At 43.2% G+C, this 18,884-nt stretch overlaps 1 protein-coding gene across 6 annotated transcripts in view; it reads left to right on the top strand.

The window, feature by feature from the left end:
- Positions 1–18,884, top strand: part of CYFIP1 (cytoplasmic FMR1 interacting protein 1) — a 132,703-nt gene that overhangs the window by 76,721 nt on the left and 37,098 nt on the right. For 5 of the 6 annotated variants that reach the window (XR_006704499.1, XR_006704498.1, XM_045448949.1 and 2 more), the window contains exons 16-23: positions 465–618; positions 2,078–2,234; positions 3,395–3,491; positions 5,589–5,665; positions 5,764–5,872; positions 6,890–7,009; positions 8,999–9,198; positions 15,944–16,031. Coding sequence is in view for 4 of the 6 variants with exons in the window: in XM_045448949.1 (XP_045304905.1) it covers positions 465–618; positions 2,078–2,234; positions 3,395–3,491; positions 5,589–5,665; positions 5,764–5,872; positions 6,890–7,009; positions 8,999–9,198; positions 15,944–16,031 (1,002 nt within the window). In the remaining 2 variants the exon portion in view is untranslated. Of the gene's footprint in view, positions 1–44; positions 193–464; positions 619–2,077; positions 2,235–3,394; positions 3,492–5,588; positions 5,666–5,763; positions 5,873–6,889; positions 7,010–8,998; positions 9,199–15,943; positions 16,032–18,884 lie in introns of all 6 variants that reach the window. The other variant, XM_045448951.1, reaches the window with a different exon arrangement.

Raw genomic sequence — 18,884 nt, 5'->3', positions numbered from 1 at the left:
CTAACGGCTCTCTCCCACCTCTCCCCCCATCTGTCCATGTCTAGCTCTACCTGGTGCGCACCATGGCGGAGTCCTTGAGCTCTGCCGAGCTGCTGAGGCAGCTCAAGTCTTTGGGCATGGAAAGACTCTTGCATGTGGTAAACGCGTTTCTGAGGCAGTCCTACACCTATCCGCCTCTTTTAACCTTTGGTGGTAAGACATCATTTGTTTTTCTTGTTGACATTATGGCACGGAGGTGAATTGCTCCGTTACAAGTTCTTTCTCACAGGCAGCACCAACTTGGCTACTTAGATGGGCACCCAGACCCACTTTGAGGAGCTGGCATAGTGGTAGGCTTACTGCTGCAGCCTGGCTCTGGTCAGGGCATAGCACAGTAGTCTTTCTCTTGTGGTTTATCTGAGTTTGGTATAACTAATGTGCCATGTATATTTTCTCCCCCACAAATGTTTCCTTGGATAATGCAGCTTTACATGGTGAGAACCATGCTAGAGTCCCTCATTGCAGACAAAAGTGGTTCCAAGAAAACCTTGAGAAGTAGCCTTGAGGGGCCCACCATATTGGACATAGAAAAATTTCATCGAGAGTCATTCTTCTACACTCACTTGATTAATTTCAGTGGTAAGAGCTACTGCTGACCAGCGTCTGGCCCAGCATGTTCTAACACTAACACTGTCTAGAATGCTTCTGCTGACCATCCCTGCTGTGGTCCCTCACACACCCAGACGATGATCCATGTTGTAACCTTCGTGGTATTTCCTTGCCTGTCGCTTTAAATGCACGGCTGGCAGGGCTCCTTCCATGTGGCGTGGCCCTTAGAAAGATGAGGGCCGTGGGCCTGCAGCCGGCTCTGTGACCTGAATGCAAAGCCTTTGTAACCCGTACAAGGTTAGAAACACAGACAAATGTCATCTGTCACCTGGCTCGAGAACAAGATAGTGATGAATATGAGAAACAACCTCCATGAACACTGATGTGTGGAAGGTGGCAAATCACCTTGACCAGGGCATTGGGTGGCTACCCTTTGTCAATGTGGAGTCTGTGTTTACTCCAGTGCTGCAGCAGCTTCCTCAGAGCAGGAAGCCTCTATCTTGGCTGGGAGTATAGTGGGTTTGGAGTAAATAGTAAGGCTTTTGTTTTTCACTTGTCAAATGATGGAAACTTTTTTTAAAGTTTATTTATTTATTTTGAGAGAGAGAGAGAGAGAGAGAGGAGTGGGGAGGGGCAGAGAGAGAGGGAGAAAGAAAGAATCCCAAGCATGCTCTGCACTGTCAGTGCAGAGCCCGATGCGGGGCCCAAACTCATGAACCGCGAGATCATGACCTGAGCCAAAACCAAGAAGTCGGATGCCTAACTAAGCCACCCAGGCACCTGGAAGCATTGTTTTAAAAAAAAATTTCTGTTTTGCATTAGATAGATTTGTATTGAATATGCATGTAATGCTGCATCTTTATCCTAAAATAAAGTAACACTGTTTTTATTTATCCTTTTATTATTTGTTTATTTACTTACTTAAGGTTTACTTATTTTTGAGAGAGTGAGAGAGACAGTGTGAGTGGGGGAGGGGCAGAGAGAGATGGAGACACAGAATCCGAAGCAGGCTCCAGGCTCTGAGCTGTCAACACAGAGCCCAACGTAGGGCTCAAACTCACAAACCGTGAGATGACCTGAGACAAAGTCAGATACTTAACCAACTGAGCCACCCAGGTGCCCCTATTTCTCCTTTTAAAAAGGCCATTTTCCCCCTTCCCAGTCCCTCAAAGAAGCTCACAGGGTTGACAAGGTCCCATTGGCAGGTGGTGGTATACCAGACCAGCAGGGCCAGATGCTGAATCTTCTCTTTTTGTGAGCAGGAATGTGCAATGTCTAGGGTGGCTTTGCTTGCAGCCACTTCGTGGTTGTCTCATCCCTAGTGTGAGGTGCCGTGTGACCCCTCCCTGCTCATATCTGCTCCCGCATGGCTCATGGCTGAGATTGAAAGAGTCAGCATCTCACACATGCCCCCCTCCCACCTGAGATTGTTCTGCTGAGTCTTTTCTGCTTGCAGAAGATTAACATGATGTCGTTTGAATCCTTCAAGAAACGCTGCAGCAGTGCTGTGACCTTTCACAGTTGTGGTTCCGAGAGTTCTTCCTGGAGCTGACAATGGGCAGGAGGATCCAGTTCCCCATTGAGATGTCCATGCCCTGGATCCTGACGGACCACATCCTAGAGACCAAGGAGGCATCCATGATGGAGTGAGTGCCCTGTGGGCCTGTTTTAGTTATTTGTGGTAACCAGGGTCCGTGGTGGCATTTGGGAGCTGGGAGAGGGAGGAAGGGGCTGGACTGTTTTCAGCACTTTATTTGAAGTTGTCATACTTGGGGCAAGACTTCAGAGATTAATACAAGTAATGGGTTTCTTGGCTTTAGACTCCAACTGGAACATAGCAGAAGTCACTAAGTCCCACCATGTCCAAGTAAGGCCCTGGGGACTCAGCTAAGATCAGCAAAAGGAGATGTGGCCTGGCCTTTCGTGTGGCACAGCCTCTGAGCCAGATGAATTTGGGAGAGAAAGTGTTAATTGAACAGCTTTGTTTTGTGGTCAGGACTCAGGGCCAACGGAGGGGATCAGAGATTTTGAAAATATGAGGTCCATGAAGGTATTCTTGGGAACTGACCCAGCAGGTTCTTCCACACACAGAGCAAATGTCTTTGACTTTGCCTATGCACATCAGTTCTTATGTGGTGGTCAGGAGGATGGCCTTCCACTTTCTCTGGAGTGGCCATATCCTCTGTTCTACAACACTGGAAATCTAATGCAGAGGCCTTGGCATGCCTCTTTGTCGCATCTTTGGAGTTGAACTTGACCCCACTGCTCACACAGCCTCCCTGCTGTGAGGTGGGAGTGGCCTTGTACCCTCAGAGGATCCTTATTACTGGAGACCTCTGGCTGCTGCCTTCTGTCCAGACATGGGACAGAGGGAAAGGGGCTTTCAAAAGCTATGCTGGTCATGGTCATGGTCAGCTGTAGGACCCAGGACCTTTATGTTTTTCTTGTTAAGTCAGACAGTTCATTCTTAGAAATAAGAAAATAACTTGTTTTTGTGGTTTTAAAAAATACTGTATTCTGTGGTGAGAAACTTTAAACATAAATGAGAAGATGCAGCTACAGGAGGCCCTTGTGGACCCAACGGGCCCTGGGCATGACCTCCATAAGTGTGTCCCATCTGTGGGATTGTCTGGCTTATTAGTCCATTAGGATCCTGGACAAAAACCTAGTTTGGTGTTTGAAGTAAGAACTGTTTTTCCTCATGTGAGAGGTCAGCAATGAATGTTAAATTTCACTTGGAGTACGGGATGTGAGAGCCGAAAAGCCCTTTATGGAAGGCTGGGCTGACCACTCGCCCCCTCTGCAGGTACGTCCTCTACTCCCTGGACCTGTACAATGACAGCGCACACTATGCCCTCACCAGGTTCAACAAGCAGTTTCTCTATGACGAAATTGAAGCAGAGGTGAGGGCCCAGGCACCTTTAACAAACTTTAATTTCCTTTTTCTCTGAGTGTTACAGGAAGCAGATTTTCTTTAATAGTACAGGAGGTTTAAACAATAGAATGAACTTTGAAATAAACATTTTGTAGTAAACCTTCCTATCTGTACTTTTCTCTCTGCATCTACACATGGGATGATTGACAGCATGTCATAAGCACCTGTTTCCTCACCTGTCTTCTGTTAAAAACACAGTTTAAAGCAGGTGCATCTACATAGTAGATGCACTGAACCAACCCCTATTTTATTTCTTTCATTTTAGTTTCTTAGTTTTGCATATTGTAAGTAATGCTTTGATGAACTTCCTTGCACCTAATTTTTTAACTGTGTTCAATTATTTTTTGAGGACAAATTCCTATAAGTGGAATTATTAAATTTTTCTACATGTAGCTAAGGAGATAAATCTAAGGAGAAAATTTAAAAATTTTCTAGTTTAAGATATGAGACAGTTTAAAGCTCAACAAATTACATTGTGCCTCTGGATTTCCTTCTCTGCCTCCTCGCAAAAACTAGAAAACGCTTCTTAAGGGCAGACACCTGCAGGTCCTGTAGTGGTTCCTCTTTGAGCACATGGTGTCCTGTGAGCACCATGTGGGGTGGGGAGGCTAACCCTATTTGCAAGGGAGAATACAGTTTTAGGGGTGGAGTCATAGGAGTTTATCCATCCTATGTGTCTTCACCAACCTCAGTGCTTAGAGCAGCCAGCCATGCTCCAGAGGATGCCACCACACACAGTAGTTCCTGGGACACACAGCCTGGTGGCAGAGCAGAACCCAAATACAATTAAACCACTGGGAACACTTGATAAAGAGAGACTTTTTCATACTCCTTTGCCTTTAAGAGACATGAAGCGTTTTTCTCCATCAGTAAGAAAGGTTCTGACATAATTCCAGTGGCTGTGTAGTGGTCACTCCTGGCCACACCATAATATATTTAATCTGCTGGTGTTAGACAATGAGTTTATTTCTTGGGGTGCCAGGGTGGCTCAGTCAATTGAGCGTCAGACCCTTGGTTTCGGCTCAGGTCATGATCTCATTCATGGTTTGTGGAATTGAGCCCTGCATCAGCACAGAGCCTGCTTGGGATTCTCTCCCTCCCCTCTCTGTCTGCCCCTTCCCTACTTGCTCATGCTTGCTCTCTCAAAACAAATAATCTTAAAAAAAAAAATTGAGGTTGTTTTTTGTCTCTCTTTGCTAATAATTGCCTTTGTTTGCCTTAACAAAAGATTTTCTTTTAATTTTATATTCCCAGAACTTACTCATTTTATAACTGAAAGTTTGTACCTTTTGACCACTTTCACCCATTTTGCCTACCCTTACCCCTGCCACTGGAAACCACCAGTCTGTTTTCTGTGCATTCTTTTTTTTTTTAAGTTTATTTATTTTTGCAAGGGGGTGTGAGTGCTAGTGGGGGAGGGGCAGAGAGAGAGAGGGAGAGAGAGAATCCCAAGCAGGCTTTGTACTGTCAGTACAGAGCCCAGTGTGGGGCTTGATCCCATGAACCATGAGATTATGACCTGAGCTAAAATCAAGAGTCAGCTCAACCGACTGAGCCGCCAAGGCACCCCTCCCCCCTCTTTTTTTTTTTTTTTAAGATTTCACACATGAGATTGTACTGTATTTGTCTTTCTTTGTTTGACTTACTTCAGTTAACATAATGCCCTTAGGGTCCATCCATATAGTTGCAAATGGTAGGATTTCTTTTTTATGGCTGAATAGTATTCCATTATATATATATATACACATACATATATATATGTGTATATATATATATATATATACACACACACACACATGCACACATGTGTATATATATATATATACCAAAATTTCTTTATATGTTCATCCATCAATGGACACTTAGGTTGCTTCCATGTCTTGGTTATTGTAAATAATGCTTCAGTGATCATGGGAGTGCAGATATCTTTTCAAGTTCGTGTTTTTAGTTTTTTTGGATAAATACCCAAAAGTGGAATTTGCTGGATCAAAAGATTTTTTTTTTGAAGTTGGGTTATTTGATCTTTAGGGAATAAAAATCTAATATATGCTTCCTTTTTCTTCAGGTGAATCTATGCTTTGACCAATTTGTTTATAAACTGGCAGACCAGATATTTGCATATTATAAGGTTATGGCAGGAAGGTATGTGGTTTATGATTTGGACATGAAATCTTGGGTTACTTGGCATTTCCATTAAAATTCACAGCATATGAGAAATGTCTTCTCTTCCTCTCTACTAGTTTGCTTCTTGATAAACGTTTACGATCAGAATGCAAGAATCAAGGGGCAACGATCCATCTCCCGCCATCTAACCGCTATGAGACACTGCTTAAGCAGAGGCATGTGCAGGTGAGCCAGACCTCTCCTGGGCATGGTGAGGCATGGAGCCAGCACTGGAAATAGTGTGGTTTTCTTTGAGCTGACTGGGTATTAATAGATGTCAGTATGTTGTGTTACTGTGGAGACATCCTTGTAAAGTGTTGAGATTTTAAAGACAGTTTCTTTTGGATACCCTGAAATACAGAGGAAGATTTGTAGCACTCTGCACCTTGTCCTGTTCTACCTTTGGAGAAAGGCATGGCCCCAGAGGGCTTGGGTCCTCTCTAAGAGCCCAAAATTCAGAACTTAGAAGGAATGAAGGTGAGAAACACTTGTCAGCTGAGTGTTACAGAGGAGCTCTCTCTTGGCCAGCACAAAGAATAAAAAATACAGTGTTTACTTTTGTTTCCTTAAAAACAATATGTCAGAAAAATGAGTAAAATACAGAAAACTGTAGGGAAAAATGCGTATAATTCTACAGATAATTACCATTCACATTTTGAGACATTTTCTACCAGGATTGTATCTATATGTTTATGTTATTGAAATGATATTGAGAAACACATGTTTTTAGGATTCTGATGTAGAGAGGGAATAATTTTCTCTTATTCATTCTTGTAATACTGTGAAAGTTAGGCATGTGCAGGCTGCTCTGTAGTGGGGGTTGGTCCTGAACACCATTGTGAGGGGTCCTAACTGACAGACCCAGATTTTCAAGGTGTGTGGTGAAACTTAGAGTTTCTCTCCATGATGTTAAGTATAAATTCAGCAAAGGATGCTACAAAAGTCCTTTATGGTTTTGACCTGAAGGAATTTTAGCTCTAGGAAAGTAGAGTATTTGATCATGACACCTATATATATAATTTGATCTAAAATGTTTACATTTTGTGTATTATTTGTTTTATCTTTTGGAATTGGATTCTGGAACAGATATATTTAATATCTGTATAGGTGTATAAGTATATAGATATACATATACATATATACATATGCATATATACATTTGTTTTTTATTGTTCATTCTTTTTTCTTTTCTCCATCTTCCAGCTCCTGGGCAGATCCATAGACCTTAATCGCCTGATTACTCAGCGTGTCTCAGCAGCCATGTATAAGTCTCTGGAACTGGCCATTGGACGATTTGAAAGTGAAGACCTGACATCAATAGTTGTAAGTGCTCTCCCCTTTGTCAAGCTCAGCAGAAACTGGTCACAAGGATTGGAGCTAATTTTAATTTTGTCCTTATGATAAACTGAACCAATAGTAGGTTCAGTTTTTGCATAGAAATCAAAAGCTTTGCACTACTCGAGCTTGGCCTATCCTGAGTATCGTTTTTTAGTGTCTGTTCTTATTGGCTGCAATTCTAAGATGACTTCAAAGAACAAATAATCCTAACCTTGAATAAATTACACCTAACTATGGCAAGAGAATAAAAGAAGGAAAATTTGGGGCCTCTTGGTGGCTCAGTTAAGCATTTGACTCTTGGTTTTGGCTCAGGTCATGATCTCACAGTTCGTGAGTTCGAGCCCCATGTTGGGCTCTGTGCTGACAGCACAAAGCCTGCATGAGATATTCATTCTCTCTCTCTCTCTCTCAACCTCTCTCTCTCTCTCCCCCTCTCCCTCCTCCCTCCCTCCCCAGCTCCTCTCTCTTTCTAAATAAATAATTTTTTTTAAAAAGGAAAATTTTAAAAATCAAAAAGAAATGAACACAGAGAAAAAGGATTTGAAAGAAAATCATATAGAAGATTAACAATGAAGATCCAACATACAATACATATCACAAGGGTCTCTGAAGAGAAAAACCAAAGCATTGTGACCTGAAAATTGTGTTTCCAGGAAACGTGGATAAAATTTAGTACATGCTATAAGTATATATTAAAAGCCTGTGGCATGTGCCTGGGAAAACTGACCCAAAGTGGCCAATACCAAGGAATATTTCAGTGGAAGTATTAGATTTTTTTTTTTAATGTTTATATTTTTGAGAGAGACAGAGCATGAGTGGGGAAGAGGCAGAGAGAGAGGGAGGTACAGAATCCAATGCAGTTTCCAGGCTGTCAGCACGGAGCCAGATGTGGAGCTCCAACTCATGAGATGCAAAATCATGACCTAAGTTGGAAGTCGGATGCTCAACCAACTGAGCCACCCAGGTGCCCCTGTAGAAGTATTAGATTTTAAAGGAAAAGAAAAAATTCTCTGGATATCTGAGCAGAGTGATAAGAGAAAGAAAATTTGTCTTCAGAGCTTTGTCTACAGCTATTCATGCCAGAAGCCAAGGAAAGGAAGTGAGAATTAAGGATTTTATGCCAAACCAAATAGATCTTCCAAGAATGAAGGCTTCAGACATTGTTAGTGAACATGTAAGAACACAAGGAAGGTTGTTCATTACTAAAGACGCAGTTTTGGCTAGAACAAGAGAGGCGTCAGTGAGCACTGGGCTTCAGCAACTTGGGTTCAAGCATCTCCACATAGGGTGAGCAGTGCTCCTCATATTCTTCCACAGAATCAGGATGACTGACATAGATATCTTATATTCTTTGTCTTCATACTTGGTCTTTTAAAGCTGGTGTGTAACTCACATGTACAGTGCATCTCAGTTTGGACCAGCCATGTTCTCATTGCCATTATGTGGCCATTGGCTACTACAGTGGATAACACAGACCTAGGCATATTTATGAGCAAATTAGAAGTTTGGAAATCTATCTGTGAATGCACTTGCTGACTGTGCTTTGTCGCCGTGCACAGTAAGAGAGGCTGACTCAGGCTGATGCCTGAGGACACATAGCGTGCCAGCAGGGCAGGGGTGGATGCATCCTAGTGGTCTCTGCCCTAGGAGTGGTTGGAAGCCAGTGAGGGGGCAGTGCGGAGGTTTCCTTAGTGGAAAAAGGATGATTGCCCTGGAGGTGTGTCCACGGTTAGGAGGGGTGTTTCCAAAAGAGTGGAGAGGACATAATGAATTTAGGTGTAAGAAGCAAGCTCCTGTGGCCTACTAGACCCCCACTGTGTATATTCTTGGCCTAGCTCACCAGCCTTACCTCTGTGTATCCTATTCTCTCCTACCCAGCCCACCCTAGCACCATGGCACTGCCCATGTAAGGAATGGGGGCCAATGAGCTGGGCTCAATTCTGTCCTCACACCCCTGTCTTTGTGGTACTATAGGAGTTGGATGGCCTCTTGGAAATCAACCGCATGACCCACAAGCTGCTAAACAGGTACCTGACACTGGACAGCTTTGACGCCATGTTCCGGGAGGCCAACCACAATGTATCAGCGCCATACGGGAGAATCACCCTCCATGTCTTCTGGGAACTCAATTACGACTTCCTGCCCAACTACTGCTATAATGGCTCTACCAACCGGTGAGCATGTAACCTCATGGATAGTTTTGGATGCCCTTGCCAAAGGGTTCCTAAACAGGATATCTCTGGGCCTCCACATTGTCCATTAAGTTGCTGTCTTTTTCCCTGTTCCCTATCATTTGTCACGTCCAGGGTACTCAGGCCCTCCCAGTCTCCTCTTTTTGCAAGTATAGCCTTAGGCCAGCCCCTGGGCATGTTTTATGGCTTTGCATGTAGAGACTCCACTGGGGCACTTGCTTGTAGGTCAGGGCAGGATCTCATGGTGCACGTGGACAGTAGCTGCAGGGTCTGCACCAGCTCCACCGTTGTCAGTCTACCTGATGTTGGAATATAGTGGGTGACTTTCTATTTTTCTTCCATTCTGGGATGTTGGGGTGTATGAAGATCAGTTCGTGAGCCACACTCTCACCAACCTACCATTTACTACTATGTTGAACGACATAAAAGTGGCCAGTTATGTGGGTGGCACGGTTGATAAGTGGTTTAGCCTCCTGATGTGGCCCAAATCCTGGGACAGCCCTGCCTTGGCCTCTGTGCACTGGGCAGCCACCTGTCCAGGTTTGTTCTCTGTGCTCTACTCTAAGCTGACCTTCTGCTCTGTGTCAGCATGTGCCAAAGACGTGTGTGTGTGTGTATGTATGTGTATTATGACCACTTTTTAAAAATCACTGTCTTTGGCTTTTCTGCTAGATCTGAACATCCCACCATGTATTTATTAGCTGAATTGTTACTGACTTTCAAGCCCAGTTTTATGTCTCAAAGGACATACTGAGGACAGAAGGGAGGCCCTCCTGTGGTCTGATCATGTCTGCTATTGCCATTTTCTATTTAGGACCTCAAGGTTGGATTTCCTTATAGGGACACAGGCTTGGCCCAAGGTGCATGGGGCTATGCCATCACACCAGCCCCAGATGGCTGACACTTGCCAGGCAGCAGTAGTGGGAACGTGACCATAGCTCCCAGAGCCACAGGGGGAGGAGTCCCAGTCAGTCTCCTCAGATTAGGGGGCTTCTGGGCCTGGCTGGACATATACCAGAACCAGACTTTACACACTACTCATCATTGTTTAACTTCTTTGAAGGTGTCTAGTCTCCCGAAACAGATATCTTTCAAATTGTTAGAGTCTGGATTAACTGAAAATATATTTTTATTACATAAATAATGCATCATAATTGTAGAAAAGCTAGAAATCATATATACATATATGAGGAGGAAAATAAATCCCTAGAGATTGCTCGCATTAAAAAATATATCGATGGGGGGGGCATCTGGGTGGCTCAGTTGGTTACTGAGGTTCAGGTCATGATCTTATGGTTCATGAATTCAAGCCCCACATCAGGCTCTGAGCTATTAGCTCAGAGCCTGGAGCCTGTTTCGCATTCTGTGTCTCTTTCTCTCTCTGCCCATCCCCTGCTTGTGCTCTCTCTTTCTCTCTCTAAATAAATAAACACTTAAAAAAATGTTTTGGGGCTCTTTGGGTGGCTCAGTTGGTTAATTTTCCGACTCGGGCTCAGTTCATGATCTCATGGTCATGAGATTAAGCCCTGTGTTCGGGCTCTGCGCTGGGCATGGATCCTGCTTATGATTCTCTCTCTCCCTCTCTCTCTGCCCCTTCCCTACTCTCTCTTTCTCAAAATAAATGAATAAACATTTTTTAAAATGTGTATTTCTTCTACAGTTTTTGTCATACAGTCAGATATACATATATATTTTTTTATTTTGCAGAAATGAGTGCTATTAGGCATGCTATTATATACACATTTTTATTCCACATGATATATCACAAGGAGGGTCATTCTGTATTAGACTATAAATATGCTTTTCTGCTTCTGAAAATCTGTTTAAGTCATGGCTGATGTTTGCAGGACCAAAGAGTTGTTTTGGTTGATCCATTTGGAACCTTTGGAATTAATTTCTGTTACCTTTCCTTAAATTGTTTTTGCCTTGTCAGGTGTCTCTGAAGGTTACATGCAACAGAACTCCACCATCAGTAGGCTGAAAAAAGGTGTTATGGTGAGGTTGGAATTGGGCAACACAGGAAGTTGTGATTTTTTTTGGTATTATTTTAGATTGTATTTTTTAAATGTTTATTTATATTGAGAGAGAGAGAGAGGGAGAGAGAGAGAGAGAGAGAGAGAGAGAGAGAGAGTGTGTGTGTGTGTGTGTGTGTGTGTGTGTGTGTAGGGGAGGGGTAGAGGGAGAGAGAGAGAGAGACAGGGAATCCTAAGCAGGCTCCATGCTGAAAGCACAGAGCCCAGCCTGACTTGGGGTTCAAACTCACAAACTCTGAGATCATGACCTGAGCCAAAACCAAGAGTCAGTTGCTTAACCAACTGAGCTACCCAGGCTTTTTAAAAATTATCTAGCATTTGGTCTTCCTTTAAGGGATTTCTCAGAGATCTTGCAAAAGGAATAATGAAAGGTGTTCCCTGAGCCTCCTTTATGCCTGTTGGACTGCCCTGGTCTCCTTGGTGATGGTTCAGTGGGTCAAGTCCTCAGAATTGATGTGAGCTGTGTAGAAGATCTGCAGAGGAGGATCAGGATTACATGATGATGAAAAGCCAGCATTTGCCATAAACTCTTGTGTTGAACTGCTGTGTTTTCTGAAAGATACTTTAGACATATGAACACAAGTTTGGTGAGGAAGAGTGGAGTTAGGGAAATGGATCAAATTCTGAGTCCCTGCCCACCAAGATAGGCCCTTGTTGGATGCCCTGTTTGGGACTGATGATGGAGAACATCCCCCCTTCAAGGCTGCCTGGCCTGCTGGCAGTAGGGGTCTTATTGTCAAAGACAGAATTGACAGGGCCCAGGTTAGGAAGTTGGTACTATGAAGGGTAGAAAACCTCCAGGCCAGTGTCGGTTATAGGACCCTGGTAGAACTGTGTGAGGAACATTGAGGCATCCAATATGTAACTGAGGAGTGGTGTCAGGTCACACCTCAGCCCTCAGCTACCTGAGACCACACAATGTCTGATGTAAATGACAGTGAGCAGAAGGGGCAGCTTTGGGTGCCTTCATCTCTTGTGGCATATTTCTTCCATTGGCCCATGAGATGTGAATACCCCTGTTTGCAGAGTGAGCACAGAGCCCATGGAGGCTGTGAGTGGGCCCCACCTGTGTTGTAAGGAGGCTGCTCTGCCCACCAAGGCTCCTGAGAACTGAACTGGAATCCTGAGAAGACAGACAGAATTGTGTCACCCAGTATTTTAATTCCATCCCTGAGGGTTTCCTAAGAACTGCTCAAGGGAAACCAGAACTTCACTGGTTGCTTATTTTTGATTAGTGATTTTGCCTGATGGCTCTAGGAAGTGGTTTAGGGTAGCCTATGACTTAAATTTAACCTATACAGCTGATAATTGTGTGAAAATGCTATAGCTCTGGAAATAGGCAATGATTGGGATCAAAGTCAGGCCTCAGAGGGAGGAAGGCCACAGAGGAATGGGTGTGTCCTCAGTGCAGTGTACAATGAAGCAAAGGGCACTACTTTGTCCGTTACTGGTGATGTTAACTTCTGTCTTTTGGTTAGGATGGTGGCTGCCTGGTTTCTCCGCTGACATGTTATCATTTTTCTGCTTAGAATTTATAAGTAATTTATAGAGAGATAGTTGAGACTTCATAAATAAACTGTTCCTCATTAAAATTTGGCCTACTAGTTTTATCATCTGTTGATGATTCTTACCCAACTCAGTTATCATTATGGTGGTTGACAATGGTGATTTTCAAATGTCATCATTCCATGTATATATATTAGTTGGCCTTCAGCTATATATGTTGGCATATATTTATTTGTTTATTATAAGTAAAGACTTGCAGATTCTAACTCAGCATTGTAATCTGTTATTATCATGATTTGGTTTTTGTGGCTTAAATTGACCCCATTTTGGCCAGTGGGAGCCCCTTCCACTGGTTTTGGTGTTCTATTAGCTGTTCACATCATTTTGAAGCACTGCCCTACTTTCTGCACCACAAAAAGTTCCAGGTTCATCTTGTACTTCTCCTGCTCTATCTTTGCAATTTGTTATTTCTACAAGGATTCCTTTTAGTGGAGAATATTTTACAACTAGGCTTAATGTTTACAAAGTAAGTCTGGGTGTTAGATATGTTCATTGCTACTGGAATGTCATTGTTTCTAGACTCTTTTGATGTTCAGAGCTAGGGAGTACCTGACTATGTACTGTATTAAGTCCCTGTATTACCACAAACCTTGGGGCCTAAAACAACAAAAACTTATTTTCTCACAGTTCTGGAGGCTAGATATCCAAAACCAAGGTGTCAGCGGGGCTGTGCTTCTTCTGAGACTCTGGGTAGAGACTTTTCTTGCTTTTCCCCAGCTTCAGGTGGGTGGTCAGCATTTCTTGGCCTTCTTAGCATGCAGCTGTATCATTCCAGTCTCTGCCTCCTTAGACACATGCTGTTTTCCCTTCTTCCTACAAGGACATGAGTCATATTGGATCAAGGGCCTGCTCTGCTTCAGTATAACTTCATCTTGACTAATTACATCTGCAGTAGCCCCATTTCTAAATAAGATCACATTATGAGGTACTAGTAATTAGGACTTCAAATTATCTTTTTAGAGGACACAACCCCATAAAATGTTTATGTGGTGGGGGTAGGGGTTGCTTCTCTGTAGTGGTCTACATGTTCTAACCCTGAATTCACACTAATATCTTCAATTCCAGTTCAGCACTGCAGTTCTCATTCTCGTTTTCTCCCTCCCTTTCCATTTTTATAACTCCTTTCTACAGTGAGAATCTTGTTTCATTATTAGTATATTTACTCACTTGCTTAATTCTAGAAAATGCAGAAAATTCAAAATTACTAATCCTTTCCACCATGAACACAAGCCTACTAACTGGAATTCCATTTTTTTATCTTTACATTGAGTGTATATATACTCAATATATTTGACTATATGTATATATTACATATGTATATAAATATATAGTCAAAATACAGTGCTTAAAAGTTATTTGGGATAATGAAGTAACAGGGTTTGGATATATCTTTTGCCTTAAACAAGTGAAAAATTTATGAAACCACTGTTTCAGACATTGCCTATTTCTCTAGGGGAAAGGAAACAAAGGAGGTAAGCCCTATGACTTCCCTGGGTTTCTGCTTGGAAGCACTTTCTGGGCTTCAGTGTGGAAGGATGTATCCCAAGTACAGCTTCGAAGTCTTATTTGGTAGAAGGGACAGATTGGAAACAGAGGATGCTGAGACAGCTGGAATTTGCAGGGCAGATTTGCAGTATGAGGGAAGAGAGAGCTGCATTGAGGAATAGCTCCTGAGACCAACTTAGGGGCCCTTTAGTCTTTGCTCGAATAGCTCCTGAAACCAACTTAGGGGCCCTTTAGTCTTTGCTTGCATTGTGGATTGTGGAGATCCATCTTTGTGGATCTCCACAAAGATGGGCAAAGAACAACTTTTTGGGGGCTCTAAGCTGAAGAATTCCCAGAGCTGACACAGAGCTAGGAGCCATCTGAGGCCCTGCCAGCAAGAATGGGGAGACCTCACCAAATACCTATGCATTCAGTAGAATTGCCAGAAGGGCCTGCCTTAGTACTAGCCCTAAGCTATTTACAATACCATGCCACCCTAATTATGAAAGGTTCCAGCTGACTTGCAAGCAGTTTTAACATTCTGCCCAATATAACTCAACAGTCTTTGGAGGGTAACAACAAAATCCAGACACTCAAAAGCACGACATTTCTGTGTAAATATACTCCCCTCAGATATGCATGTTCATTTCATGCACTGGTGGTATTATGCCAAGTACATCCTTTTTTATTTATTAAAGTGTAATATGTGTTAATCAAGTGCTTCATGTTTAATAGTTAGCAAATCCATGTAGTAATGATGCTTCTTTATAAAAGTTTTAGAAGGTTTTTGGTTTTCTTTCTTTCTTTCTTTCTTGAGAGAGAGAGAGAGAGAGCAAGCAAGCAGGGGAGGGGCAGAGAGAGAGAGGGAGAGAGAGAGAATCCCAAGCAGGCTCCTCTGTGCTATCAGCACAACACAGAGCCCGACACGGGGCTCAGACCCATGAACTGTGAGATCGTGACCTGAGCCGATATCAAGAGCCAGACATTCAACCAACTGAGCCACCCAGGAGCCCCAAAAGTTTTATATGTTTAAATGAACTCTTCTGATATGAAAGTATTAGCCAAGCTTTTCATGTCCACTTTAAAATCCAAGCATTTGATTTTCAAAGTCTCCTAATCCATTATCAAGCCAGTATGTTGGCTAAATGAATGTGGTTATAAGTACTTAGTTTGCTCTTTCTTCCCATTAGCTTGTAACTAGTGATTTGAGTAACTGGATATCAGTGCCTGTATCTTCCTTCCCACTCCTATCCCCGAGGTCATCACCATGTCCAGAGACCCAGCAAGGCCTGAGTACTAGGTCATTACCACTTGTCAATGGACTGCATTAGGCATGAAATGGTCCTGGTGCCAACAGACCAGACTGTCTTCCAGAGTTTGGAGACTGCTTATGCAGTGGTAGGACCTGGGTGTTCTCACTCTGTGAATTCTGGATACATGTATATCATATTTCAGAGTGTTTATATCATCTGTACTATGGTTTTTGATTTCTTAGAATTTTCCTATGTGATGATTGTATCAGTTAACTGTGAGGAAGATTTAACTGATGGGTAATGGAAAAGTTCTGAATTTTAAAGAAGTGCCATTAAATTTTTTTGTTTTCTTTTTCTTTTTTTTCTTTTCTTTTTATCCTTTTTGTTTAGATTTGTTCGGACAGTATTACCATTTTCTCAGGAATTTCAAAGAGATAAACAGCCTAATGCACAACCCCAGTATTTACATGGATCAAAGGTAGGTCCTTTTGTGTTTGTGTTAAAAATTTTAAGTTCGCAATGAAGCATATTTTCTAGTTTAGTTTAATTCATGTTAGTTGCAGTGATTTAGATGTATCATGCCATGTGTGAAATGTTATTGTTTTCTTCCATTAGCATCTTCCTAAAAAGTAATAGTAGTGTTAGGACAGCCCTCTGGCTGTCGTAGGTGTCCAACTAGGCCTGGCCTCACTCCTGGCACTACAATAAGTGAGGTTGTCAGCAGATTTAATGGTTTAAAAATATCAAACCAGGAAAGTGCGGAATAGGCTCAGGGCCATATCTGTGACAGAGAGGGCAGGATATCTTGTCCAGGTGTGACGCCACGAAGGGAGGGGCTGAGGTGGGAGGGGGCGTGGAGAAAAGGGTTGACATCCAGAAACCACAGGCAAGCAGGCAAACTGGCAAAAACCACAGAACCACTGCTGTCTAGTAAGGTAAGACAAGTGTCCAGGCTGAGGGTGGCTGAATTTGTAACAAGTTAAGAGTATTATTAAAGGTTAGTTTTGTTAATAATTAAAGCACTCTTAGGGTTTCATAAAAAAAAGACAAACCCTCTATAGTAAAAATGAGATAGATTTAATGAGCAGATATTTCCAAAAAATGTAGTAAAAAAAATAGGAATAGGTAACTGGCCTCACCAGTAATTAAAGAAAAATAAATGAGTGCACATGGGACTGTATGATTCTAGGGAGCCAGCTGAAATGTTTATCAATATTTAAATGTTCTCACTTGTAGGAAGCTGGACAGCTAAGGGAATAAATCAGACAAGTATAAAGTAAGGTCTGCTATGGGGGTGGTCATAACAACATTGTCATAAAAAATACGGAAGCAACCTAACTGACCATCACGTAACACTCCAATAACTTACTGTCCACTGGAATACAGTCATCACAGATAATTACATAGATTTTGTGATAGGTTGTGGGGGCTGTATTGTATTAAGTTGAAAAAAAAAAAAAAAAAAGATCACACTCCAAACAGAATATTCCTTATTACAAAAAGATAAACCCAGAGAAAAGATTAGTGGATGCTAAAAAGTGGCTGTCTCTGGGAGGGCTGAGTCTGAGAAACGTTTTCCTTTTCTGAACTCAGTTTATGATGTGTGTGCATTGTTCTCACTAGTTATTTTAAGCTGTTTCCTCTGATGTTGGTGTCAGCCTCGGTCTCCACACAGCCTGTGGGCTGTGTGGGGAAGTGGATCCTGGCCCCCGCCTGGTCATGGACACCAGCGCCTATGGCCTTAGAACCTAAAGTTCTGGGGCGCCTGGGTGGCGCAGTAGGTTAAGCGTCCGACTTCAGCCAGGTCACGATCTCGCGGTCCGTGAGTTCGAGCCCCGCGTCAGGCTCTGGGCTGATGGCTCAGAGCCTGGAGCCTGTTTCCGATTCTGTGTCTCCCTCTCTCTCTGCCCCTCCCCCGTTCATGCTCTGTCTCTCTCTGTCCCAAAAATAAATAAACGTTGAAAAAAAAAAAATTAAAAAAAAAAAAAGAACCTAAAGTTCTGAGCAGCTGCTGCTTCATTCGGCTCTAAAGCTCTGAGGGGCTGAAGTTTGGGCAGTACCATCTCCATATTTTCTGCACATTCTTCTCACAGGTGCAGAAGTGAGCCTATTAATAATGACATAAAAGGACCACTCTTCACATCCCTAGTGCTGGCTCTCAGGAGGGTGTCAGAATTTCAGCCTTCCCTTCTGACTAGTCTTTGAAGAGACAAGTCCTTGGCTCACCCTCCTTCTCTCCCTTCAACTTCTCCAGGCTTGTGATATCATCTCCCTTTGGCCACTTCTGTCTTAATCAGAGCATCATAACACTTCAAAAATTAATGTGACCATTGAAAGTTTTCAACCTGTCAGCCAAGAAGGAAATGGTAGATGTCTTAGTGGGATAAGCCAGAGGGTTAAGTAGAGGATATATTTGGGAAGAAGGGGAAACCAGTGTTGAGAGAACTAGAAACTGCCTGTGTTTTGCAAGGATATGTGGAACTTCAAGCTGAAATGGATGCTGTCTCTGTTTTCCACATTTGGGTGGTGCCATGTATTCTGCATTGTGTGTGGGAAGGGCATGTCCACTTGAGAAGCAGCGTTCCTAGGATGCTGTGAAAGGAACTGTTGTGATAGAACCTTGGCTGGTTTTTAGAGAGGCCTTGCTCTAACAAGATCTGGATGCTGAGAAGGAACCAGCCCTGCACAGGACCCCGTGGTCCCGAGTCTCTGTCACAAGATGGGGGTGGGGAGGGGTGGTGTATGACAGGCAGCTTGGGCCGGGGTCTGAGGGAGGGACCAGGAGCAGATGGAGAATGATGCCAGGTGGGAAGATGTTATCCTAGTCCAGGCAGGAGGTGGTGCCTTGGACCAGGTGGCATTGACAGAGATAGAAGTAGCTAGACTCAAGGGGTATTTTGGAAGTGGATGTGACTGAACTTTGGCTAATAACCCAAAGATTGAAGGGGAGAGAAATGGAAGACCCAAAGATGTTTCCTAGGTTTCTGGCAGTTGGTGGGTGGAGGTGTCCATTTTTGAAGTCAGACAGGGCTAGATTTAGGAGGGTTAAAGGGAAGAGGCCTTTATCCCTGGGGCCTGTGTCCACTCCTCTTCCTAGGTCTGTCTGCTCTGCACGTCATAGACCTTACTGTGAGCGGAGGAGGATGCTGCCCTGCTGGGTATCTGTTTTGGACACATCAGGCAGGTTTCATAGCTCACTCAGCTGAGGCAGAGGTTGTGGGAGTTGGTGGGCTGGGTTGGAGGATCATATTGCCCCGTTTGTTAGGGTCAGAATTTTGGCTGCTGTGTTAAGCCTAGTGATGATGACCAGGAGAGAAGAAGGCCAGATGTC

The sequence above is a fragment of the Leopardus geoffroyi genome, chromosome B3 (assembly GCF_018350155.1).
Source record: "Leopardus geoffroyi isolate Oge1 chromosome B3, O.geoffroyi_Oge1_pat1.0, whole genome shotgun sequence".
NCBI classification, from domain to species: domain Eukaryota; kingdom Metazoa; phylum Chordata; class Mammalia; order Carnivora; family Felidae; genus Leopardus; species Leopardus geoffroyi.
Note: the sequence above shows the minus strand (reverse complement) of the source record. Positions and strands in the feature narration are given on the sequence as shown.